This window comes from Cnephaeus nilssonii (assembly GCF_951640355.1).
Source record: "Cnephaeus nilssonii genome assembly, chromosome: 17".
NCBI lineage: Eukaryota > Metazoa > Chordata > Mammalia > Chiroptera > Vespertilionidae > Cnephaeus > Cnephaeus nilssonii.
The window spans coordinates 27252397-27277458 of NC_137088.1; the positions used below are offsets into that span (position 1 = coordinate 27252397).

At 42.4% G+C, this 25062-nt stretch overlaps 2 protein-coding genes across 3 annotated transcripts in view; one reads left to right on the forward strand and one right to left on the reverse strand.

Annotated features, from left to right (window-relative positions):
* Window positions 1-13332, reverse strand: part of TOPBP1 (DNA topoisomerase II binding protein 1) — a 47463-nt gene extending 34131 nt beyond the window's left edge. The window contains exons 1-9 of one of the 2 annotated variants that reach the window (XM_079795322.1): window positions 13144-13332; window positions 12498-12588; window positions 10409-10543; window positions 7991-8134; window positions 6115-6296; window positions 4624-4820; window positions 3165-3344; window positions 2292-2446; window positions 24-187 (exon numbers count right to left, since the gene is read on the reverse strand). In XM_079795322.1, the coding sequence (XP_079651448.1) occupies window positions 24-187; window positions 2292-2446; window positions 3165-3344; window positions 4624-4820; window positions 6115-6296; window positions 7991-8134; window positions 10409-10543; window positions 12498-12581 (1241 nt within the window). In that variant the 5' untranslated portion in view covers window positions 12582-12588; window positions 13144-13332. Of the gene's footprint in view, window positions 1-23; window positions 188-2291; window positions 2462-3164; window positions 3345-4623; window positions 4821-6114; window positions 6297-7990; window positions 8135-10408; window positions 10544-12497; window positions 12589-13143 lie in introns of both variants that reach the window. The other variant, XM_079795321.1, reaches the window with a different exon arrangement.
* Window positions 13333-22114: 8782 nt separating this feature from the next.
* The window catches only part of LOC307113562 (inhibitor of carbonic anhydrase-like), a 28954-nt gene continuing 26006 nt past the window's right edge, over window positions 22115-25062 (forward strand). The window contains exons 1-2 of the mRNA XM_079795324.1: window positions 22115-22269; window positions 24081-24253. Of these exons, the coding sequence (XP_079651450.1) occupies window positions 22227-22269; window positions 24081-24253 (216 nt within the window). The 5' untranslated portion in view covers window positions 22115-22226. The remainder of the gene's footprint in view (window positions 22270-24080; window positions 24254-25062) is intronic.

Consider the following 25062-nt stretch of genomic DNA (forward strand, 5'->3'; position numbering starts at 1 on the left):
TGTGAATTAAAAACTGGCAAAACCTGTGGGCTGATTTATCCCAAAACTGCTTCAATTCATCATCATAATCTCCCACAATAACATGAGTTACATCTTCATTGAGCTGGTTAAAACGAACTCCACCTCCACTGTTAATAAGCCTTCTAAGTTTATCTAGTTTTCTGCCACTAAAACCACAAAGATATATCTGCAAAGAAAGAAAATATTTACTTTAGATTAATGCATGTAAGATGTTTTATTTCTCACAAGTAACACACTACAAATATCAAAATCTACTGTGTGTAAATAAGAAAACTCGTGTATGTTTTAAGACATACTGATAGAAAAAAAGATACAATGAAGAGTGTATTCTTTGATTTTTATCACTTCTTCATAATCCCATAGCATTATCCTTCACAGTAGATACTTGATAATTATTTTGGTGCTTTAAATAAAAGCCAGAATGAAATTATCTTCTGAATATTACTGCATAGCAATTTCTAAAACACAGCTACTTAAAAATCTTACTACTTGTAAATTTTAAAATAATTAGAGAAACAAATGAGTTAAATGTCTGAATTTAAATGTTAAATGTCTGTGAGAAAACCTAGGTTGAAATTTTGGTTCAGCTGCCAATGAATTCACACATGACCATGGCAAGTTACTTAGGCTCTTTAAACCCATTTCCTTACCTATAAATTGAGGGATTTTTTTTTCACAGTTAATTAAACAATAAAATTAAGTCAAGAGATGAGCACTGCTAGTAGGGTGGTGAAGGCCTGGGGTGAGGGTTGGGGACGGGATAGAAGGGGCAATGTGGGGAGGGGAGAAAGGGGGATACATGTAATACCTTAAAACAGTGGTCGGCAAACTCATTAGTCAACAGAGCCAAATATCAACAGTACAACAATTGAAATTTCTTTTGAGAGCCAAATTTTTTAAACTTAAACTTCTTCTAACGCCACTTCTTCAAAATAGGCTCGCCCAGGCCGTGGTATTTTGTGGAAGAGCCACACTCAAGGGGCCAAAGAGCCGCATGTGGCTCACGAGCCGCGGTTTGCCGACCACTGCCTTAAACAATAAAGATTAAAAAAAAAAAAATTAAATTTGTGGATAAAACTTATACAAAAACTTATTTTTTTTCATGTTGCCCTAGCCAGTTTCCCTCAGTGGACAGAGTGAACTGTCCTGAAGGGTCCCAGGTTCGATTCCTGTCAACATGCCTGGGTTGCCGGATTGATTCCCAGTAGGGGACTTGCAGGAGGCAGCCGATCAATAATTCTCTCATCATTGATGTTTCTATCTCCTTCTCCCCTCCTCTCTGAAATCAATAAAAATCTATTAAAAAAATTTTTTTTCATGTCTATTTTACATGTCTTTTAAAAATTTCTTAAGAACAAATTTATTCCTAACTGCATTTATATCCCAAACTAAATAACCTCCATTACTATGATATATTTTGACAAAAATTAGAAATATACACTTCTATAAATAAAGAATACTTTAGTCATATCCAGAATTAGTAGAGTCTAGGATAAAAGATTATACAAGACACTTTCTGTTCTAAATTGATAAGTTTTAAAAGTAAAGAAGGTAATTTGCCCAATTTCCTTTCTTAATAAAACACGGTTAAATCTTTGCTACTTTTTGAGAGTAAATGCATAGCCTATTCATTCTACAAGTAGGAATATATTAAGTATTCAGTGCTACGAGATCAATAGCATATAATGTTTCCATCAAGGCACTTATAAGATAGTTATTCATACACTAAAAATACTAAACAGCCCAGAGATATTAAACAAAGCAGTGGGTGTAATGAAATACAGGCCATGGAGTAGATGGCTGGTTACTTAAGGTCTGTGACTCCAAACAAGAATTTTAATCCTCTAAGTCTCAGCCTCAGAATAATATCCATTTGAGTGTTATTTGTGGGAATTAAATGAGATTATACACAACACAGTAATATATAGGAAATGATTAGCAGTGTCTAGCATATTATAAACACTTAAAAAATCTGTTAAGTGGTTCAAAGACTAAGAGATCTCAAAACACAGTAGATAGAAAAGTCTAATGTAGTTAGGAGGGTTCAGAGAAGAGCTGAAAACTGCCATGGACTTTGAAGGTACGTCCCAGGCAGAGGGGCCCTGGCAGATAAAGGATGGACAATGGCCTAATAAGTGCATCTGCTTAGCCAGTGTAGAGGGTTTATGCAGAAAAGGAGCAAGCACAACTCTGAAGGGTCTTCCAAGTCAGACTAGGAAGTACTGATGTACACTGTCACTTACTGCAATTATTACATAATAAAGACATACCCGACAACCATCTAATAAATCTTCAGGTGCTTGAAATGCACTGACATCCAGATTTTCTAGATTTTCAAGTACAGGCTCCACTTTGCTATTAAGAATGGAATTATATATCGATTCATTTATGCAGCTTGCATTGATGCTGGAAATATTGCTGACATCTGAAAGAGTACGACCTATGTATTAAACAAAGATGTAATATTTATGAAGATAAAATAACTGACATGTTTTCCTATAGAATAAGTTTTCTGATACACGCAGGGCTATTAACAACTTCCAAAGTTAAGATTCAAGTGTTTTTACTGAAATCTTGGTGGCAAAATAGGAAAAGGAAAAATAAAACTAAGGCTCATATTTTATTGAAATGAGAATATATTTAATATGTTTACTTAACAGTGACTAGCTTTTAATAAAAATCTAAAGTTGCTGGCTTTAAGGTCCAGGAAGCTAATATTAAAAAGATAGTTTATAAACATTTGCTCAATTGCCCAACATGTAACCTACAAACTAGAAATGGTTTTAAATTTTATACGAATATAGATGATCTATAACAACAAACTAATAAAAAAAGAAAATGTACTAATAATATCTAAACATCAGTCAAGTTTTTTAAAATTTAAGTTTTGTTTTAAGTCTATCTGTTAGTATTCTTAATTTCTTTAAGCATCTTCTTCATTACATCAGGGTATGAAAGTATGCATTCATTATAAAAAGAAATATCAGAAGTTCTTAACTAATTTTTCATTCAATTTGATTCTAATACAATTATGCCTAGAGGCAGAGCAAGAAAAGATGAAATTCCCTACTATATCTCACTGATCCTATTATCAATTCTTACACAGAAAACTGATAGTTTACTTTAATCCCAATGAAACTTACTATTAATTGTGTGGATCTGGCCAGCAGGAGTTGAGGTATCAGGCATAGTGTTTGTTTCTGGTCTAGGTTCTGTCTTGTACATGGATTCATCCTGACAAAAACCTTTCTCAACACTATCAAAAAACCACTGTGTGGTCACACAGTGTACATTCCATCGCTTGGCACATTCATATTTTTGACCTATCATGTTCATTAAGAAAGAGAGCAATGCAAATCATTAAACTCTATCTTGGCAGAAATATTCAAATTTATGATAGGTTATTACTCTTACTTTTAAATAAATACAGATGCTATGTGAGGAGTTACATCTGTTACAAACTTAGAGACAGAGGCAACTGTAGGGTAACTGAAATAATATTAGACTTGGTTTGAGTATACCCTCCATCACTTAATTTCTTTAAACCAGTTTCTTTATCTATAACAGAAGAATAACTTGCAGAATTACAACATTTTAGTAAGAGTACATAAAACTGTGAAAATTGCCAAATACCGGCTCTGAGTAGACTATTCTGATGTCATCAGATTCTACTTGAAGTCCAGGACAGATATGCAGATAAATAAATTACATTAAAAATATCATATAGCCCTGGCCGGTGAGGCTCAGTTGGTTGGGCCTTGTCCCATGCACTGAAAGGTTGCGGATTCAATTCCTGGTCGAAGCATATGCAGGAGGTAACCGATTGGTGTTTTGCTCTCATATTGATGTTTCTCTCTCTCCCTCTCCCTTCCTCTCTCTGTAAAAAAGTCAAAAAAATCTTATAAAAATATATATATAACCATAAAACCTTTTACTGCCTTAAAAATATTTTAACACAATGCATTTTGAAATTGAGTTATCATAGAGAAATTGAGGTCAACATGTAATAAAAATAACATGAAAGCCGTTTTTGTTTTTAACATTCTTGAGAGCCAGGAAATTAACTATCCTCAGAATCAGAAAACAGCAATAACAGTTATCAACTTTACTTATAATATAATTGGGCATACACAAAATTCTGACTTAATTACAATGACCAATTTTAACAATATTTTTCTAATTTTATTTCCTATCTAGGTCTGAGTAAAACACTGTATAGATATAATAACAGATTAGAAAGATATGTAATTTAACTACATCTATTAGCTCTCTTGTTATCCATACAAATTTCTTATCTCTTTTCTAAGTATTTGGTAATTGTGTAGGACTTAAAAAAAAAAAATCAAAAGATTGGATAATAAATTTAGATAAAGCACCACTGAAAATTTTTATTTTATATTTATTGAATGACCTGGATAAACACTAGGACAGTCATGTAATTTTTCTACAAATTGTGACCCAATTTATTTTTGTAAGATTTTAGGGAAAAAAATACCATACTACATTTATGATAGGTCAGAAGCAAAAGCTATTCTGTAAAGAAAACCTTAAATTGTTAAAAAGCAGAGAAAATCTTGCATTTATCCAAGAAAATAGTTTTACCTTTTGGTTCTTGCACAATGAGGTGTGTACATTCATTCATTTTCAACTGTCCCATGTATTGGCCTCCATGCTTAACTGTAAGTTGCTGAACTGACTTCCTTTCTAAGCCACACAAGCCAGTCACACAGATTATGCAACCAAGAAAAATAGGACACTTGAAGTCTTCCATGTTTATATCAGTATATCTAGTTATTGTACTGGGGAAAATAAATGATAAAAAAGGAGAAAAATGAATGTATTAAATATACCAGATAGTTTAAATTTCACCAGAAAAATAAGAACAATATCACTAATGCTTTCCTCATTTTTAAAGATTTTTATTAAATCTTAAGAAAAGGGGAACTCACAGACACTCAGAATTACACTAATTGCTAATCTAAGCTCGGCACCATATCTCTAATAAAAAGTAATGTTTCAGACAGAGTCTCTCGAAACTGTTTTAAGGGAAAACTTTTCATTAACTCTACGTTCGTGCTGGTTAAAGTGGTGGTTATTTTCCAAAATTTTAAGTCTGAATCTCTACTTTGGTTGCCTACTAGAAAAACAGAATCTTATCCTTTTGTGTTTTTTTTTTTTGGTACTTTGTGTACATATTTTATTTTATTTATTTTATTTTTTATTAAGGTACTATATTTGTACATATCTTGCCATTGCCCCCCCCGCCCATGTATCCTTTTCTTATACAAATAATAAGCAATGATTTGGGGCAGAAACGAACAAATATATCATTGTCCTTCTGTTGCCATGCTAGGCAGATGTGCTGATGAAACAGGCTGGGAATGAGGGTGCCAACATGGAGACATGATTAGAATGTGCTGGATGGTGTGAAAGACTGGAAAAATCCCTATTTAATTCAAACAGTGGAACCTGGACTTAGAGTTGTTACTCTAATTTTAAAGGAAACTCAATTCTGTTCCTTGAAATAGGCTGTAAGCACCACGAAGGCAGAGATGCTATCCTGTTTTGCTCACTGCATATGCCTACAGCCTAGCTCAGGGCAGATACATAAAATGGGCTCAGTTAATATTTATTGAATGATCACATCCCAGCTAATGACTTACATGTTTATTTTCAACCTTACATATATCCACTTTGGGAGGGAATACAATTGCCCAAATGACCAATATGCTCTCCATATTAACATACGGGCACAGTATTGAAGAAGAAAGCAATATAAAAGTTGCAGCTGCCATACTGATTTTCCCAACTATTTTACAGGTACTGCTCAAAACAATTTTATTATCAAAGCATTTCCTACCTTGTAGCTAGTTCTAACCCATAGCCCATTCTACCTATCAACTTCTAACCGGGTAACAGCTTTTAGAATCTGCTCTTTTGTTTTCATTGGAGAAAAGAATAATGACCCAATTTTTGTCCCTGAATGACAAATCCAAAGATACAATAAAACCTCCCATATGAAAACTCACAATAAGCTAGAATGACTGAATATATCATTTTCAAATCTAGAATATATCGAAATGTCTTTCTTACTTCTCTTGTGACTTCTCCCAAAGCTTGTTAACCCAAGAAGGAAGCAAAATTGGTTTCTTTAGATTTGCAGCAACTAAATATTTTTTGCTACCAACTTCTCCGGCAATAAGGTGAGTTACTGATACATTAAGGTCTCTGTATACACGTCCACCCATCATTTGTACATATTTATGAACTTCTTCCTGTAGTCCCAAGAGAAAATATATTAATACTGAAGCAAACCTCTATTTTCTTATACAATATCCCATATATATCTTATTAGCTTGAATGCATAAGTGTTTCTCACCAACATAAAGTTAAATAATTAACCAAATTACTTTTTTAAAAATATATTTTATTGATTTTTTGCAGAGAGGAAGAGAGAGGGATAGAGAGTTAGAAACATCGATGAGAGAGAAACATCGATCAGCTGCCTCTTGCACACCCCCTACAGGGGATGTGCCCGCAACCAAGGTACATGCCCTTGACCGGAATCGAACCTGGGACCCTTCAGTCCGCAGGCCGACGCTCTATCCACTGAGCCAAACCGGTTTCGGCAACCAAATTACTTTTTGAAAGGTAAATATAAATTATAAATAAAATTTCTTAAATTTCTATTTATTGATTTTAGATAGAGAGGGAGGAAGGGAAAAAGAAAGCGAGAGCAAGAAACATCATTGTCATTCCACTTATTTATGCATTCATTGGTTGCTTCTCGTGGGTGCCCTGACTGGATATCGAACCCACAACCTTGGTGTATTGCAATGACACTCCAACCAAGTGAGCTCCCTGGCCAGGGCATAGATTTTAAAATAATTACCTTTATACATTATTTTCTGTTTATCTCTTTATAAAGTTATTAAACTATGTGGTTTTTTTTAAATATATTTTTATTGATTTTTAGAGAGAGAGAGAGGAAGGGAGAGGGATAGAGAAAGAAAAACCTCGATGTGAGAGAGAAACACTGGTCAGTTGCCTCCTGTACACACCTCGACTATGGACCGAACCCACAACCTGGACATGTTCCCTGACTGGGAATCCCACTGGTTACCTTTCTGGTGCATGGGATGACGCTTAACCAACTGAGCCACACTGGCTAAGGCACTACATTGCTTCTATAATAAACAATGTATTTTAATTTACCATACATATTTTAAAATGAGTAAATTACATATGTAACATATCTACTACATACCTCTCTCAGAACCCCCCTCCCCTTTTTATAGGATTTCCCATCTACAGTGGAAAAAATGTGATTCAAAAGCAAACTCATTGACTATGTAGGGGGAAAAGTGAGTTTCCTTTTACTTTAAAAAATTTTTTTTGCTTAACCCTGGACATTTCGGTCCAGTGGACAGAGCATCGGCCTACAGACTGAAAGGTCACAGGTTTGATTCCAGTCAAGGGCATATGCCTGGATTGCGGGCTCAATTCCCAGTGGAGGGCATGCAGGAGGCAGCCAATTGATGATTCTCATCATTGATGTTTCTCTATATCTCTCTTCCTTCCTCTCTGTAATAAATAAAAATGGATTTAAAATGTATCTTCTTAAAAATAAAACAGATCCCACTCTATTCAACTCATAAAAAAATAAAAAAGATAGTCCTGGCCAGTGTGGCTCAGTTGGTTGAGCATTGTCCTGTGCACTGAAGGGTTGCAGGTTTAATTTCCAGTCATGGCACATGCACAGGTTTTGGGTTTGGTACCTAGTTAAGGGTGCAATAGGAGGCAACCTATTGATACCTCTCCCTCAATCAGTTTCTCTTTCTCTCTTAAAATAATAATAATAAAAATGAAAATATATAAAAATATAAACACCAAGTATAAAATCTTTCAAGTATATTCTACACAATGAAAAATTAAGTATGGAAATACAGACATATTCCTCAACACCTACCCTTTTGTCTTTTTCCAGGCTTGTACAAGATACAGTTACATCACACATAACCATATTATAAACTGGATGCTCAGCTCTTGGGACACATCGCTGGTGCTGCATACAAAATATGACTACTTGAGGACCAACAATTCTGCAGCCAAGCTATAAAAAAAGGGAAAAGTTTAGTAAGGAGGGAAAGAAATTCAGTCTTACAAAATTACATTTTATATTATTTACCTATTCTTTATAAAAGTTGCTGACCACCACAAAAATTTCACCAAATTGTTTTAAGAAAAACAGAGACCATTATATAAATTCTCAGACACAGTCCTCATTAACTACACACACACAAAAGCATATCAAACAATGCAGGCTATCAAAAGAAGTAAGCTCCAAGAGCCACACTGACTCAGAATTACCCCTGAAATTTTAATCTCTGAAACAAACACAATCTTAACAATGGGAGGGGTGTGTATGACTAACAGTCTTATGCTATAATTAGGAATTATCCTTATATACTTTTTAAATGAAGCATCCAGCCAATGAAGCAGTTTAAAAGTATTAAGCCTAAATAACCCTCATCTAAAATACCTCTTATATCACCAAAAAACAACACAAAACCATATAATTCTGGGCAATTTCTACATTTGTTTTAAATACTCTGTCTGCAACTCAAAGTCTTCCCAAGGAAAACCCACAAATCCTTCTTTTAAGATACTGCAGGTTACTAAAAACAAAAACGACCTTTCACTTTCATTGATAATTGACACTAGCACATTCAAGCCAGGCTAAAAAGCCTACAGTTGTGCAAGTCACCATAACCTGACTGAAATATCTACAGAGTGATTATCTTCTTGATCAGAAGAAAATTGAGTTTTTGATGCTACTGATTCTATCTGACAAGCAGTGTTATTTGCAAAAGGAGGGTAAGACCAACAATGCTTCTGGCAAAAGTGGGCACAGACCTTCCATAAATTGTACAGATACTGCATCTGCCTACTCTTCTATGTTTTCTTCTCCTTCAAACAAGAATCACTTCTTTGTAATCTGGATGGAATTACAGCCCGTTTACTTTTATTTCAATGCTTCTCTCTTGTCCAGACACCAAAAAAGTAATGAGTCAGTAGACTCTAGAATCAACAAAAAGAAATGAAGATGGCTCACTGGTATATTAGCAATACTCATCACCAAAATGCTTCCTTTTAGCATAACTTTTCAGTCTTTATAAAATACAGGTATTAAAATTCTACCTGCAAGAGCAAGTAGTCTGAGACAGCATTATGTTGAGTTCTTTTCCTACTCTTTATTTCTCCCTGAAATATTTTGCAATCACACTGAGTTTAAAGTACAGTAGAACTCAATCACTAAAATGCTTCATTATCGCCCTGGCTGGTGTGGCTCAGTTGGTTGGGTGTGCAATGGAAGGTTGCTGGTTCAATTCCTGGACAGGGCACATGCCTGAGCAGGGGGTGTGGAGGAGGCAGCCAATCGATGTTATTCCCTCACATCCATGTTTCTCTCTCCCACTCCCTCTAAAAATCAATAAACTATTTTTTAAAAGGGGGATTAATTTAAAAAATAAAATGCTTCATTACTATAGGATTCCCTTATACTAAGTGAAGTTAAATCCCCTGAAATACTATAAAAAATTACATATTAACAAAAGCTTATTATAACATAACTAGAGGCCCGTGCACAAAATTCATGCACGGGGAGGGGGGGGGTGTCCCCTCAGCCCAGCCTGCACCCTCTCCAATCCAGGACCCCTCGGGGGATATCCAACTGCCGGTTTAGGCCCGATCCGCAGGGTCAGGCCTAAACCGGCAGTTGGACAGCCCTCTCACAATCTGGGACCACTGGCTCCTAACTGCTCACCTGCCTGCCTGACTGATTGCCCCTAACTACTGCCCCCGCCCTGCTGGCCTGGTCACCCCCAACTGCCCCCCCCCCCCAGCCAGCCTGGTCACCCCCAACTGCCCTCCCTGTGGACCTGGTTGCCCCACGCAGCCTGCTGCTTGTTTGATCGCCCCTCACTAACCCCCCTGCCAGCCTAGTCGCCCCACGCAGTCTGCTGCTCAGTCTTTGGTCGCCCCTCACTCACCCCCTGCTGGCCTGGTTGCCCCACGCAGCCTGCTGCTTGTTTGATCACCCCTCACTAACCCCCTGCCGGCCTGGTCGCCCCACGCAGTCTGCTGCTCAGTCGGTTGGTCGCCCCACACAGCCTGTTCTGTAGTCCGTTCGGTTGTTTCGGATGCGATGGTCGCTTAGCCTTTTATATATATAGATTAGCCTTTAAAAATATTCCAGTCTCCCCAAACCAAAGAATTTTTTTGTATTCATAATTTGCATAATACTTCATGATCAATAAATAATTTGTCCACTGAAACAAAAACAAACCAAAAACACACTACTGAAGGAACACATAAGTTAGCAAACCTTTTTGAGGTGATCAAAGACACCACCACTAAAAGGGTCACAGATATAAAGTGATCTATCATTCTCCTTTATCTTCAATGCCTCTTCTTCTGTAATAATCTGAAGATATTCTTCGGACTGGAACTCTTTTATTGACTGAAAGAAAAAAATGAAATAAGATTGCACCTGAAATTGTCAATTGTTATTTAAGTCCTACAAACTCTATATTCAAAATCTATCTCAAATCCAGCTTTTTCCCTGCTGGACTCCTCCATCACCTCTCACCTAAACTTCTGCAGAAGTCTCTAAAGTGTTTTCTTCTCCCTCCCTTGCTTTAAATCTCTTCTCCACACAACAGCAAGGAAATCTTTTTAACAATATAAATCACATTAGGTCACTCTCTGCTCAAAAACTTCAATGTCTTCCAAGCACACCCAGAATAAAATCCACATTTCTTAGGATGACCTACGAGACCATGGCGTCCAGCCCTTGCCTGTCTCCCTGCCCTTACCTTCTACCTCTCACCGGCCTTACTTTTTCTCTAGCCACTCCTCCAGCGTTCTTGCTACCATTGGAACAAGCTAAGCATGACCTCATTTAGAGGCTTTGCTCTTGCTCCCACTGCCTGGAATACTATTCTTCCAGGTCTTCACCAGACTCGACGCCTTACTTCAAATGTCACCTCCTCTGAGATGCCCTTCCTGATTACGATTTCTAAAATACCCTTTCCCTCCAGTCTATGTTATGAAGACATAACACTGATAGTATGTAGACATATACAGTTGTCTCTCTCCCTTAAAAGAAAGTTTCACAATCTTGTTTGCCACCATATCCTGGCACCCAGGTAAGCACTCAAATATTTTCTGAACAAAATTTGAAGTCCTCATGTTAAATAAATCCTTAGAATGATCCTTTAAAATGAGTAAGTCAGATCATGCCACTGTTCTGACTAAAACCTTCCAACAGCTTTCCATCTCACTGCAAGAAAAAGCCAAAGTCCTCACAATGGCCCACAAGGCCCTACAAGTCCTCTTAAACCTGCTTTCTGAAGCATTCCTTAATATTCTTCCCTCCATCTCTTGCTCATCATACTACAGCCACACTAATGTTGGATAGACACTCCACGCACTTTCCCAGGGTCCTGTCTTCCCTCTGCCCAAAACCTTCTTCACCAGATAGCCACACGGCTAACTACCTCACTTCCTTCAAGCAAACTCAAATATCTTTTCCATAAACGATAGCCCAATCACTCTCTATTTAAAGTTACAACCTTCCAGACCCCTTCACCTGTTTTGCTCTTTTCTCTTCCCTTAACACTTAGCACACTGTAACATACTGTATAGTTTACTCATTTATCATGTCAGATTAATGTCTCTTTCCTCCTGCTAGAATAGAAGGTAAACTCTAAGAAAGTAGCGATCTTCACCTGTTCTGATCACAGATGTATCCCATGTGCTTGAGCAGTGCTTATCAGGCACACAATAATTATTTGCTGAAGGAGTAAACTTTAAGGAAAACCCTGCTACAAAAGAGCTTCTTAAACTTTAAAGTACATAGAAACCACACTGAGGATCTTGTTAAAATGTGGATTCTAATTGGTAAGTCTGAGTTGGGCCCAAGTTCTGTTTTTATAACAAACTCTCCAAGCTATGCTGCTGCTGGGGTCTGTGAGCAGCAAGGTCCACCCTACCCCTGGGTCCTCCCACATTATACAGTACATGATACTGTACATAATGAAACACACTTTTAACAACCTACTAACCAAATAATGAACTGTAACCAGTACAGGACTGACTCAAAAATTTTCAACACACAAAGGTCTATTCTGATTAGTAGACAAAAGAAAGCAACTTAATTTCCAAGAACAGCAGGTCTGCCACTTTTAACAGAAATCTCATAATAGATTTAAAGCCCCCCCCAACATATATATAATGATATACTTACATTAATTAAATCTAGCAATGAGATATCTATGTTAATGAAGACTACAGTAAAACTATGTATTTATGAAAATAAAATAACTATTACTGAGATATAAAAGTCCAATAAATCAAAAACTCTAAAACCAAGAAAATAAAGCATCAAACAAGATGTTTTCAACTGTTCTTACCTCAAGAGCTTTAAGAAAGCATTCGGAATTGTCTGGAGACTTTAAAAACTTCACAAAAAACGGTTCTTTGTCATTTTTGGACATCTTTGAACTGTCAAAATAAGGGAACCATTAACAAGAACAAAAACACTTTATGCAGTCACGCTATCTGCTTAGGGAACCTATTTTTTTCTGCACAGACAAGAACGCCTAAGGATAGGCATTTTGGCCTCGCCCGTGAATTCATCCACTTGGTTTGAAAGAAACGCAGGAACGTGGGCAAAGTCAAAGAAAAAGATAACCTGCAAGTCAGAGGACGAACTCAAAGTCCCGAAGTTGAATACGTTAAGGGCCTTCATTACTGGGGCTCTAAGTCCCCTAAACCAATGAACAATCCATTGCATTTAGCTTAGGGCACAGGATGACTCTGTCTCAGCCGGTTAGGACCAGGGCTTCCATGTAAACGTGCAAGTCAGGCAGCAAGGCGCTGCCTCCCCAAGGGCCGGGCGCTCGAGCTCCCCAGCCCCTCGGGGAAGGCCCGGCTCCCGGCCCAGCCACGGCCACCCCCTCCACGCCGGTTACAGGGGCCGCAAAGGCCAGAGGCGGCGGCGGGAATGCCCAACTGCGGCGGGGAAGGAGCGGGGTCCCCTCTCCGCGCCTCACTCACCTCCGTGGAGCTCGGGGGTTTGGGGGCAGCGTGTGGGGGCGCGCGCAGCCAGCGGGAGAGCGGCTGGGGTCGGGCGCCAGCCCGGCGCACACCCGCCGCACCCCGCGGCGCCCCCACCCCAGGCAAACGCGGAACCCGGAAGCGGCCGAGGCCCCGAACCGACTTTCGCGCCAACCGCGGACGCGCTCACCTTTTCCGGCGGAAGTGACATCACCTGCGGCTGCGGGCGGGGGTGGAGTCGTCCAAAGGGATGGCGGGCAGCGGGAAAGCTGGGTGTACACGCCGGCTTTGGGGTTCAGGGGAAGGACTTGGGCCGGGTGCCCTGGGGCTTAGGGTTTTGGAGGGCGGCCCTGGCACCGGCGGGGGCCGAGCACCTCGGCTCGGGGGATGGGGCCGCTGGGGATTAAGGTGCCGGAGGGCCGCAGCTCAGGGGGTGGGGCCGCTGGCCCGAAGTACCTGAGGGGAGGTCCTAAAACAAGGAAATGTAAAGCTTAAAGCCAGGGGGGAAGTATTTCCTCAGTAAATATTTTTTAAATATATTTTTATTGCATATAAGCATAACCAACGGATACAAGACACTGAGGGGGAGGGCAGGTGAGGGCATGTACTGGGGGGTAGGGGAAGCGGGGGGGGGGAGGTCAATGGGGAAAAAAAAGGAGAGATGTACTACTATTTGTAATACTTCAAACAATAAAAAATAAAATAAAAATAAAGACTGAAAATACTGTATATTTAAGAAACATATATATATATACATATATATATATGTATATATATATATTATTGATTTCAGAAAGGAAGAGAGAGGGAGAGATAGAAACCATCAATGATGAGAGAGAATCGTTGATTGGCTGCCTCCTGCACGCCCCCCATTGGGGATCCAACCCAAAACCTGGGCATGTGCCCTTGACCCCAATCGAACCCAGGACCCTTTAGTTCGTAGGCCTACGCTCTATTCACTGAGGCAAACCAGCCAGGCTCGGTAAATATTTTATACCTGCCTGGGCCAGGCCGTGCGTGAGAAACCACATATTACCACCCAAAACAGCTCTATGAGGCAAACAGTGGTATTTCCATCTCACAGATGTAAAAGCTGAGGCTTAGATAAGTTAAATGATGTGTACGAGGTCACACAGTTAAGTGGTAAGAGTTTGGACGTAAGCCAAGTCTTTTTCCATTTCTTTTATTGTCCATCACCATTTATCCCCCCTATACTCTCACCCCCCATCCACCACCACCCCCAATCACCACGGTTGTCCGTGTCCATTTCTTTTAATTTTTTGATGAATCCCTCCACTACCCTCCACCACCCCCACCACCAGACCTGACTGCCTGCTATCCATGAGTCTGTCTCTATTTTGCTTGTTAGTTCAGTTTGTTCACTAAATTCCACATATGAGTGAAATCATATGGTACTTGTCTTTCAGTCTTGTGGATGAAAATAGGGGTTCTATGGAAAGTAACCTCACAGAGTGATCTAATTATACATTCCTAACCGGGCAGGTATGATGGGCAGTCAAGCCCCGGGCATAGAACTTTAGTAAAAGACTTTATCTTTACCTTAAGGAAGCCCCGTCCATTGTTTCTGCGCAACAAGGTTAACACACCTTTGAAATGGCCCCCTTCAGACTCCGCCTTCCAATCCTTTCCCACCCCGCCTTATAAAGTGTGAATCTTAACTATCCTGTAATCTGACCTGGGCCTTGCTTTCTCCCACCTTCAGGCAATCTTCCTTCCATCCAATCTCAAATGCCTAAAAGCAACTGCAAACTGTTAGTCTCTAAGTCTCCAAAGCATTTATCTCAGTCTATTGAAATCTTGCTTCCAGGTGTATCCTGTTTGGCAATAAATTTTTACAAAAATTCTCTACAGGTTTGTACATTCTTACATCCACAGACGCCACAGACAGGGCTCTTTTCCCTACAATTCAGCAAGAATATAATCCCTGCCTACCACAGCCAAGAGGGCTGGAGGGAAGAAAGATGTCTGGATGACTAGATTGCACACCAAGAGCAAAGAGGTCTTTGCCAAGATCGTCAATGGCCCTCTCCCACTCTTTATCCCTTCAGTGAGCATATCATCTTTCTCTGTAACTCCCTGAGTCTAGGGGAGATCTGGGACGGAAACTAAAGTTCAAATGGCGAAGATCAGGGTGACAGGAGGTAAAAGGGGACGGCAAAATCTTGACTTGTTCATGATGAACAAGTCTGTTCGAATGACAGACTGCTTAGATAGTGTTTCTTATTTTAATCTTGAGATTGAAAAGCTCATGATTTTGGATTGAGTAATGTGAGAGTTTAATACCATGTTCCTTGATGGTTTTTAATTTTAGCAACTAAAGATAGTAATGAGCAGCTTGGGCCTAAGTATGTGAATATACCCAAGCCAAGTGAGTCAGAATCAGTGACATTAGGGCTCAACGGTAAAGACCTGGTGTTGTTGTTGGGGACAGGGCGAGGAAAGCCTTAAAAATAAAGTTGTTAGAGTTTAAAAAAACAAAAAAACGATGCTACAGTTAATTGTGAGGGAGCAAATCTGTCATGAAGCTGTAACAATAATAACTATTCATAGGGTACTTTAGTGTCCATAAAGGACTCCTGCTTGCACTATTTCTGTTTACTTTTCTTAGCAATCCTCTAGTATGCGGGCATCATTGTCCCATATTATGTAGATGGGGAAAGTGAGCCTCAGGCACTGTGTCACAGCCCGGAAGTGGGTGTACCTTGGCTTGAGAAGAGGTGGCCTGACTGGAACCCTGGGCCCCTCCTGACCAACCACACTGCTCCTTGTCACATGCTGCCTGCCCACCTCCGCACGAAGGTCTGCGCTGGGGCCTTGCTGCTAATGAAGATGAGGAGGAAAAGGAAAGCGCTCTGAGCTTTCAGCCAGCTGGATTTGAATAGCAGGGGAGACAACCTTGCAAATGACAAGTTCTCCCATCTGTGTCTCCACATAGGCAGAGAGGCATTAGCTAGAGCAGTGGTTCTCCATCTAGTGTAGTACCTGGACCAGATGCATCAGCCTCACCTAGCAATGTGTTGGAAATGAAAATTCTTGGGCCTGACCTCAGGCCTGTGGAGTTAGGAACTCTGAGGGCGGGTGCCAGCATTCTGTGTTTGCACAAGTCCTCCAGGTGATTGGGATGCACATTAAAGTTTGCTTGAACAGCAGTCCCTTTGGAAAGGGTGAAAATGGTTATGTCAGTTGCGGTTAATGATTTCCTGAAAATGGGGAATAGCTGTGATGTACCCCCATGTAACTCTCAGAAGGAGTTCAATAATTAACTTTCCCCTCACCTCCCTGGCATTCAGGGGCACCTCCCTATTTCTTTGGCACTTCTTTACCTAGAACCAGACACTCCAGACCCTGCTTGCAGCAGCATCAAAGGGGACTTTACATTTATCTATTTGTAGAATGGAAAAACACAGGAAACAAATATGACAAAACAGTACTTTTAAAATAGAGGTGGTGGGAGTATGAGTATTTCTTGTTATATTTTGCTACATAGATAAGATTTCTCAAAATTAAAAAATAAACTAAAAAAAATATTTTTGAGGGTTTTATATTTGTTTTTCAAGTGCTATAAATGAATGAATTTGAATAAGTAAAGGGTTTATCATTTAAAATGAATGAGACTAGCAATCTTAAGTAGTCTTTGCTGTGGCAAAACATTAGTTTAAACTGTTGTCTTCAGTAATGTGGAAAGTAAAACAGACCTACTGAGTCTGCCGAGGTGGAGGGGAGGGGGTAAAATAGAATGTTAACAGCACATGTTGGTACTGGCTGCATATAATTAGGTATTATAAGAAACAGACAACAAGCTCCGGGTGGAACTGGTTTGTTTGCAAGCAAAAACAAAAGGGCATTTAGCAATCTACAAATGTGAGGTTTTGCAAGGTTGGGAAAGCTGACTGCATCTAGGCCCTAAAAATGAGATATACCCGAGAGAGGTTTTCAATGGCCATTACAACCCATCCATGTAGAGAAGATCTAGTTAAGCGTATGGTCCTGCCTTCACCGGTTTGGCTCAGTGGATAGAGCATCGGCCTGAGGACTGAAGGGTCTCAGGTTCGATTCCGGTCAAGAGCATATACCTTGGTTTCAGGCACATCCCTAGTAGGAGGTGTGCAGGAGGCAGCTGATTGATGTTTCTAACTCTCTATCCCTCTCCCTTCCTCTCTGTAAAAAAAAAAAATCAATAAAATATATATTTAAAAAAAAAAAAAGAGTATGGTCCTTGCACCCAAGCCAGGTAAGCACCATGGATTGAGAGAAAGACAGAGGTTTGGGGCCAAGGACAGCAACCAGGCTTGAACATTAGTTCCAGAGAAAACTGTGGAGTGGCTGCTGTTGCAGGGAAAGAGCTCTTCCAGGGCTTCCTGGCAACCTTGCACATATCCATATCCGTATGGGCAGAGGTGAGAACCGCAGCACGTCTAACCTTCTGCTCGGCCACTGTGAGGGGTTGTGTCAAAGCAACAGAGATGGCGTTAGCACTCTGGATGTCCTTCCTTTGCAACCTGACTTTGTCCCCGTACGAAGGAAGTTTTCAGAGTTTGCCCCATCCTGAGGTCAGAGGCACCTTGGGTTTGAGCTGTGTTAGCTTTAGATAGATGATTAACCTTAGGGGGCATGTTCACCTCTTAGCCCTATTTGGTTTTTACCAGCAGATCTGCAGAGAAGATTGCTCAACCCACTTTTGAGACAATCATTATGTGTTTGTTCATTTATTCGATTTGTTTGAAGCCCTATATTACAGCAGACCCTATTTTCCAATCTAGGATTAGCTTATTGAACAAGAAAAATGTGGTCTCTGCCCTCAAACCACCTATTTCCCTACAACAGGATGAATAAATGAAGTGAGAGCTAGAGCACTTGTAAATGAGCACAATAACCTATAAAATTCATTTACTCAGAAATAATATACTAGTCTTAAGTGAGAAAGACTAAGAATTAGTAGCTGACATCGTCCTCACTCCTGCTTCTGTCATGATGAGGTAGCATGTGCAGGAATTGTGCCCTTGTTGAGGACAACCAGATGTTGCTCAAGCACTAGAAAACATCTGCGTGAGAGCATTAGAGACTAAAGGTGCCAAGTTTCTGGGAAAGGGGAGGTAACACAGAGGTGAGATGACATTCTGCAACCACGTTTTCCTGGGGGCATTTGCCACCTCTGGGCTCAAGGGAAGAGGTGTCTGGAAGAGGGCCCCTGCTAGCAGAGCTTATATGGCAGTCCCGGGATGGAAAGCGGAAGAGGCCTGACCGCAACCAGAAGGGGGGTGCAGTGAACTAAGCCTGACGAATGACCAGGGTTCCCTTAAGGTATTAGGCACAACTTGAAGCTCCCTGGAGTGAGAGACAAAAAGGAAAATTCTACACCCTAGAGCAGGGATCCTCAAACTTTTTAAACAGGGGGCCAGTTCACTGTCCCTCAGACCGTTGGAGGGCTGGACTATAGTTTAAAAAAAACACCTATGAACAAATTCCTATGCACACTGCACATATCTTATTTTGAAGTAAAAAACCAAAATGGCAAAAACACCCGCATGTGGCCCGCGGGCAGTAGTTTGAGGACGCCTGCCCTAGAGGGATCCCAATGACTACACACAGAGAGTTAGTTCCTATGGCTGCTGTAACAATTACCACAAACGTACTGCCTTAAAACAACACAATTTACTATCTCGCAGCTCTGTAGGTCAGAAGTCTGAAAGGGGTCTCGCTGGGAAAAGTTGAAGGTGACATCCGAGCTGTGCTCCTGTCTGAAGGCTTGACAGGAGGACCCATTTTCTTGCTTTTGCTCCCATTTTTTGGCCCACGGCCTCCCTCCCCTTCATTTTCAAAGCCAGAAATGGCAGAGCCTTTCTTACATTGCATCCCTCACACACTGACTCTTTTGCTTCCCTCCTCTACATTTGAAAGACCCTTGTGATTACATTGGCCCACCCAGATAATCCAGGATGAAAGTCACCTGGTTAGTAACTTTGTTTCCATCTGCAACCTTAACCCCTTCTTGCCATGCGACATAACATATTCACAGTTTGTGGGGTGAGGACATGGACATCTTTGGGGGGCCATTGTTCTGTGTACCACACCAGGCTGTCAGTAGGAAGGCACCGGAAGCTTATCCAACTGCAACTTAGCCTGGATGCAGCACAGTCCTGATTGGATCAAAGTGATCAGTCCCCATTCTATCTTTTTAGCAAAATAAAAGGATGCATGCACTTTGGAAATGATAGTCGATCATCTGAAGTCTCTAAAAAAACTTTATACACAATGTCCAATTACTTGTTCAAGCAAAAATTAAAAAGCATGCCAAGAGAACTATGTGTCCAAAAAACTAATAGAAGAACACATAATATAAACAGATCTACCCCTTCACCTATGGTGTGAGATATCCGAATAATTATTACTTTTGATCATCAGTGGTTATAAGAGGGATGAAGGCGCTTCTGGGCTCCTGGTAATATTCTCTTTCTTTATCTGAGTTCTGGTTACATGGGTGTGTTCCTATTGTGTCAAACCATAGGCTGTATACTTATATGTATAATTCAATAAAAAGTTTGTATTAAAACTATATACATTTCTTTTTCTCTAAATGAAAAAGAGGAAGGGACTGCTATTCTCATTTTCAAAAATGCTAAAGGTCAAAGGATTCCTTGGGCGGAAGAAGGAGAAGGAGCTGAGAGACCCAGCTTGGCATCTCTGCCCCTAGGGAAGGTGCCCCTGCTATGGGGTGGGTGCAGCAGATGGTTGGTGACCAGGACTTGTGTGTCACCAGCACAGCTGGCCCAGAGTAAGGGTTTACCCCTTAGCAGCCTCTGGGGCAAATCACATGCCGGGGATCTGTTGATGAGTGTCTCACCAAGGAGAGGACTCATTCATCCTTTCCTTTGCGATTATGTTCAACAGGGATTGCTGGTCTAGAGGTTGCTTGAATCCTGACCAGAAATATGCTAGCTATTTACAGCTCAAGAGCAGAGGGGCTGTGGTTAGCAGGGACCCTGACAGCCTCTATGCACACCACGTACCCTGTGTAACAGGCTGCTGTGCCTGTCTCAGTGGGCTCCAGCTGGTCTCACTCTAAAGCCCAAAGGGTCACCTTAGACACTAACCAGCTGTGAGAGGTCCCCTCCTCTCACACCCTACCCTAGTCACCTGGCACACAGAGAGGGACAATGCACATTCTGGAATTGGACACTTACCTCAGTTGGCTGGAGGGGGAGAAGAATGGTGATAATCTTTCCATTAGATCGTCCAAGGATGTCCTTGGCCTTGTGACTTCTGTGACTCCCTCGGGACTATCTCTGGCCTCAGTGCAAGGCAGGGTTAGTTTCTGCTGCAGGGATTAACTTTTCATGTCTTGGTAGGGGCTGAAACAAACAACATTTACTAGCAAAGAAGAGGGTGTAAAATAAAGATTTGTGTGTGTGTGTGGGTTAAAGTAATAAGATAGACTGTTTAAATTTAATTATAACACATTCTTACATTTTGAAGGCCCAATTCTGAGGATGCTTTATTAGATAAAGTCTTGGAAAAAAGTTTGAATTATGCCATTATCAGTTCTAAAACTATTTGAATAGAAACTCTATTTAAAATGTATCCAGGGCAAAAGACTTGAACCAACCCTTTACACGAGAGGGCTAAATGTCCAATAAGCATACAAATTGATACTCAACCTCATTAGTCACCAGAGAAATTCAAAATTATAATACAAGACCTCCAACATTCCTACCAAAACAGCAAAGATGTGGAGCAATCAAATTCCCGTATCTTGAGTCGGGATTGCAAATTGGTTCAACCACTTTGGAAAACTGTTAGGCAATCTCTATTTAAGTTGACCATATGTCTACATTATGACCAAGCAATTACTCTCCTGGGGAAAGACCCTGCAGAAACGCATCCCTTATATGCACTAACAGACATGTACTAGAATGCTCATAGCAGCACTCACTGCATGAGAGCCCCAACTAGACACTACTACCACCACCAACAAAGGTAAGTGTGCTACATACACATACGGAATAATATGCCACACTGAGAATGCATGAAGGACAACTGTTCACAAGTACAAGCTTGAGTGTAAGAAGCCAGACACAAAATTGTACGTATGTATTGTTTGATTCTATCTCGTTAAAATTCAAAAATCCACAGAATTCGTGTATGTTGTTGGAAGTTATGATAATGGATCTCTTGGGGGGGGGAGGGGGAATGGAAAGTGACCTGAAGGAGGGCACCAGGGAGCCATCCCTGCTCTGCTCCCATCCTGTTTCATGACACCGGTGCTGGTATGTGTTCACAAGGTGACAGTATGCCAGCATATGTGAAGTTTTATGTGTGTTTATTGTGCTTCAATGAAACCTTCTTAAAAGTTATTTAAATCCGGAAGACTTCATCCAGGCGGAGCTCACAGACTGGGGAGGACGGGGCTGCAGGTGGCAGGGACGAGTAAAGGAGCCCTGCCGGGGTTCAGAGCTTCATCTGATCTTGGCCTCCAGCTGAAGGCTGGAGGGACCTTGTCATTTGTGGGGGGTGAGTTCCAAGAGGGGCCCGGAGGGGGCAGCAGAGACGCTTTCAGAGGAAGAGTCTGAAAATTGGGTTCAAAGCGTGGCGCGCACATCCTTTCCTGGGGGAAGGGTCCCCAGTGTTCACCCTGAGGACTGGCCCCCAGTCCTGAGGAGTCTGTGCTCAAACATTAAAGAGCTGCTTAGCTGATGAAGCTCCGGCGGTCAGGGAACGTAGGGGACCGGGCGGATCGCTCTAGCCTCGTCCAGCGGCTCCAGGTTGCTTCGATCGTACCCCCGGGGTGCGTATCCCTCGCCCGGGGGTCCAGCCTTGCTGCTGGGGCGCTGGGCAGAGGGGGCAGCCTCGGGGCAGGGGGCGAGTGGGTGACAATTTGCCGTCCTCCAGCCCCGCGGAGGGCCAGCTGCTCTGGGGCGAGGTGGGGGTGTGGCAAAGGTGACGGCCCGGAAGGGCGAACCCTTCGGAGGAGGCGCATCCCCTCCCCTTCCCCACCCGGAGGACAGGTGGAGCTGGCCCAGGCGGGTTGGAGCCTGGTCTGTGTATCGCTCCGGCAGGCAGCGAGGATGAGGCTCACCATCTGCACCCTGCTCTGCGCGGGGGCGCTGGGTGAGTGGCGCACCCGGGGGTGGGGGCCGGCCCTCCAGGACTGTGACCCGGTGCCTGCCGAGGGTTAGCTAGAGCGGGACTCTGAACCCCCTGGGTCTGAGGAGCCCCAAGGCAGCCTGGCACCCAAAGGACCTTCCGCCCACGGTGCACCCAGGCACCTGACCAACTTAGCCTAGGGCTGGGGGTTCACAAACTAGGACCAGCTGTCAAATCCTGCCTGCCGCCAGGATGAGCTAGGGATGTTTTCTATGTTTTTGAATGGTTGAAAGAAAATCAAAAGAACAATAGTTTTGACAAGTTCGTTACATGAAGTTCCAAGTTCGGTGTCCATGAATAAAATTTTATTAGGACACAGTCACACTTGTTCAGCTAAGTGTTGTCCATGGCTGCGTTCAGGCTTCAAGGGCAGAGTTAAGCGGTTGCCACAGGGACCGTGTGGCCCGCAGAGCCTACAATATTTACTCAGCGCATTACAGAAACAGTTCGTGACCCGTGGCCTAGAGGCTGTTGATCCTGTTTACAGCGAAGGAAACAGGGACAGAGGAGGAGGAGTTTTTGAAGGACTCACTGTTATTATTTTATTTTATTTTTTAAAAATATATTTTATTGATTTTTTACAGAGAGGAAGGGAGAGGGATAGAGAGCTAGAAACATCGATGAGAAACATTGATCAGCTGCCTCCTGCACACCCCCTACTGGGGATGTGCCTGCAACCAAGGTACATGTCCTTGACCGGAATCGAACCTGGGACCCTTGAGTCCGCAGGCCGACACATCCACTGAGCCAAACCGGTTAGGGCAGACTCACCGTTATTATTAAGAGGGATTAAAAGGGCACATGTCAGGTATGCTTGACTTGTCGGGTGTCTAACCAGAGGATCTTTCCTGCTCTGAAATGTACACCTCCCATCCCTACCACACACCAGGGAGGGAGAGGAATATAGGGGGGAAACCACCATCCTAGAATGGGATCCTCCTGCCGCTCAGTGCTGTGTGACTCTAGGCTGTCCCTTGACCTCTCTGAGCTGTTGTTCTTAGTGCAGTAATTGCTTTTTCACAGTAAGTACCCAGTTGCTGTGAAAGTGAAATGAGATAATGTATCTAATGGCAGAGCTCTAGACACAGGTGAGTTATCACTGGTTAAAATCCTGCACATAAACGTAGGGGCGCCCTCCTGTGTTATGGGGTGGGCAGGGCTCTTGGCTGGGTAACTGCAAGGAAGGTGGTGGTGCAACGTCAATAAACTCAGGCAGGTGCAGAGCCCTCGCTGGCTCAGCAACTGTTGTTTCTGTCCAGCCCTGGTTCGGTCAGGTCTCAGGCTGTGTTGAATCATTTCTGGAGTAGGGTATCTTACATGGGGGGAGGGTAGTCTGGGCAGAGGAAGGAGAAGGCAGGAAAGGCAGGGAGTGCTGTGGTGGGTCTTCCCTGGCCCAATCTGCCACACAGGGCCTCACCGTGAGCTCCTCTGGCGCTGGGGCAAGGCTGGAAAGGTAGAGTACAGCTGTGGTCCAGCGACCGACGGCCCCCGGGTCTGTCCCAAATTCTTCCTGAACAGGGCTCCTGTTCCTTGTTCTTCCTTCCTCTTCTCTCTTGGCAATGGCAGGAAAGTTCATTTTTCCAATCGGCTCTGTGTTTACCAACCCGAGGCAAGAGCTGCCTCTCCTTCTCTTGTCCCAGCCTCAGAATGCAGTGGAACCTGAACCCTTCCCTGTTCGTGGACAGGAGCGGGCGGAGGACAGGACAGAGGGGTCCCTTCAGAGGGTGCGGCTGCCTCTCCCGCTGGAACAGGGCGCTCTGTCCTTTCTCCTGTAGGGCTGTGCCTGGCTGTCCCCGACAAAACTGTGCGATGGTGCACCGTCTCGGATCATGAATTCGAGAAGTGCTTGATTTTCAGCCTGAGTATGAAGGAAGTCCTCCCTGAGGCTGCTCCCGTTGTCTGGTGTGTGAATAAAACCTCCCACCATGAGTGCATCCAGGCCATTGCGGTAAGTCGCTGCTGCCTAAAGGCGAGTGGAAGACAATCCGCACTTCCTCTTGCTCCTGGCGTTCTGGAACAATTCTGTACTCACACACAGGAGGCTGATGTACTTCAGAAATGGACATTGGAGCGGCTCTCTTTAATGAGTCTTAAAGCAAAACACAACGTGCTCTGAAAGGGGGTTATTTTGAGAACACAGGGAAAAAACAAGAATGTGTGCTATCAAAATAACATGGTTTGGAAGTTCTTACACAGCATGGGAAGTAGATGAATGATGCTCACGGGGAAGAGAAATACGGTGACAGGATTGCAGATGATAGCTGATCCCTTCGTTTTCTTTTCTTTTTTTTTTTTAAAGTATCTTTTTATTGATTTCAGAGAGGAAGGGAGAGGGAGAGGGAGAGCGAGACAGAAGCATCAATGATGAGAGAGAACCATTGATTGGCTGCCTCCTGCACACCCCCCACTGGGGATCGAGCCTGCAGCTGGGGCATATGCCCGTGGTTGGAATAGAACCCGGGACCCCTCAGTCCGCAGGCTGACGCTCTATCCACTGAGCCAAACTGGCTAGGGCCCTTTGTTTTCTAAGTTTTCCAAAATCCTCTTCATCCTTCAACATTGTTCCTGCTCATCTGAACCTGTGTCAGATGCTGTGCTGGGCAGTGGGGCTGCAGCGGCGGATTTAAAGACACATACACGGTCCTTACTCTTGAGGAGCTTACAGTCTAATCGGGAGAGAAGAAAAACATGCCAACGAATAGACATGTAATTTCAGATTGTGTGACGTACAATGAAGGGGGAAAGTAGAATGCTCTG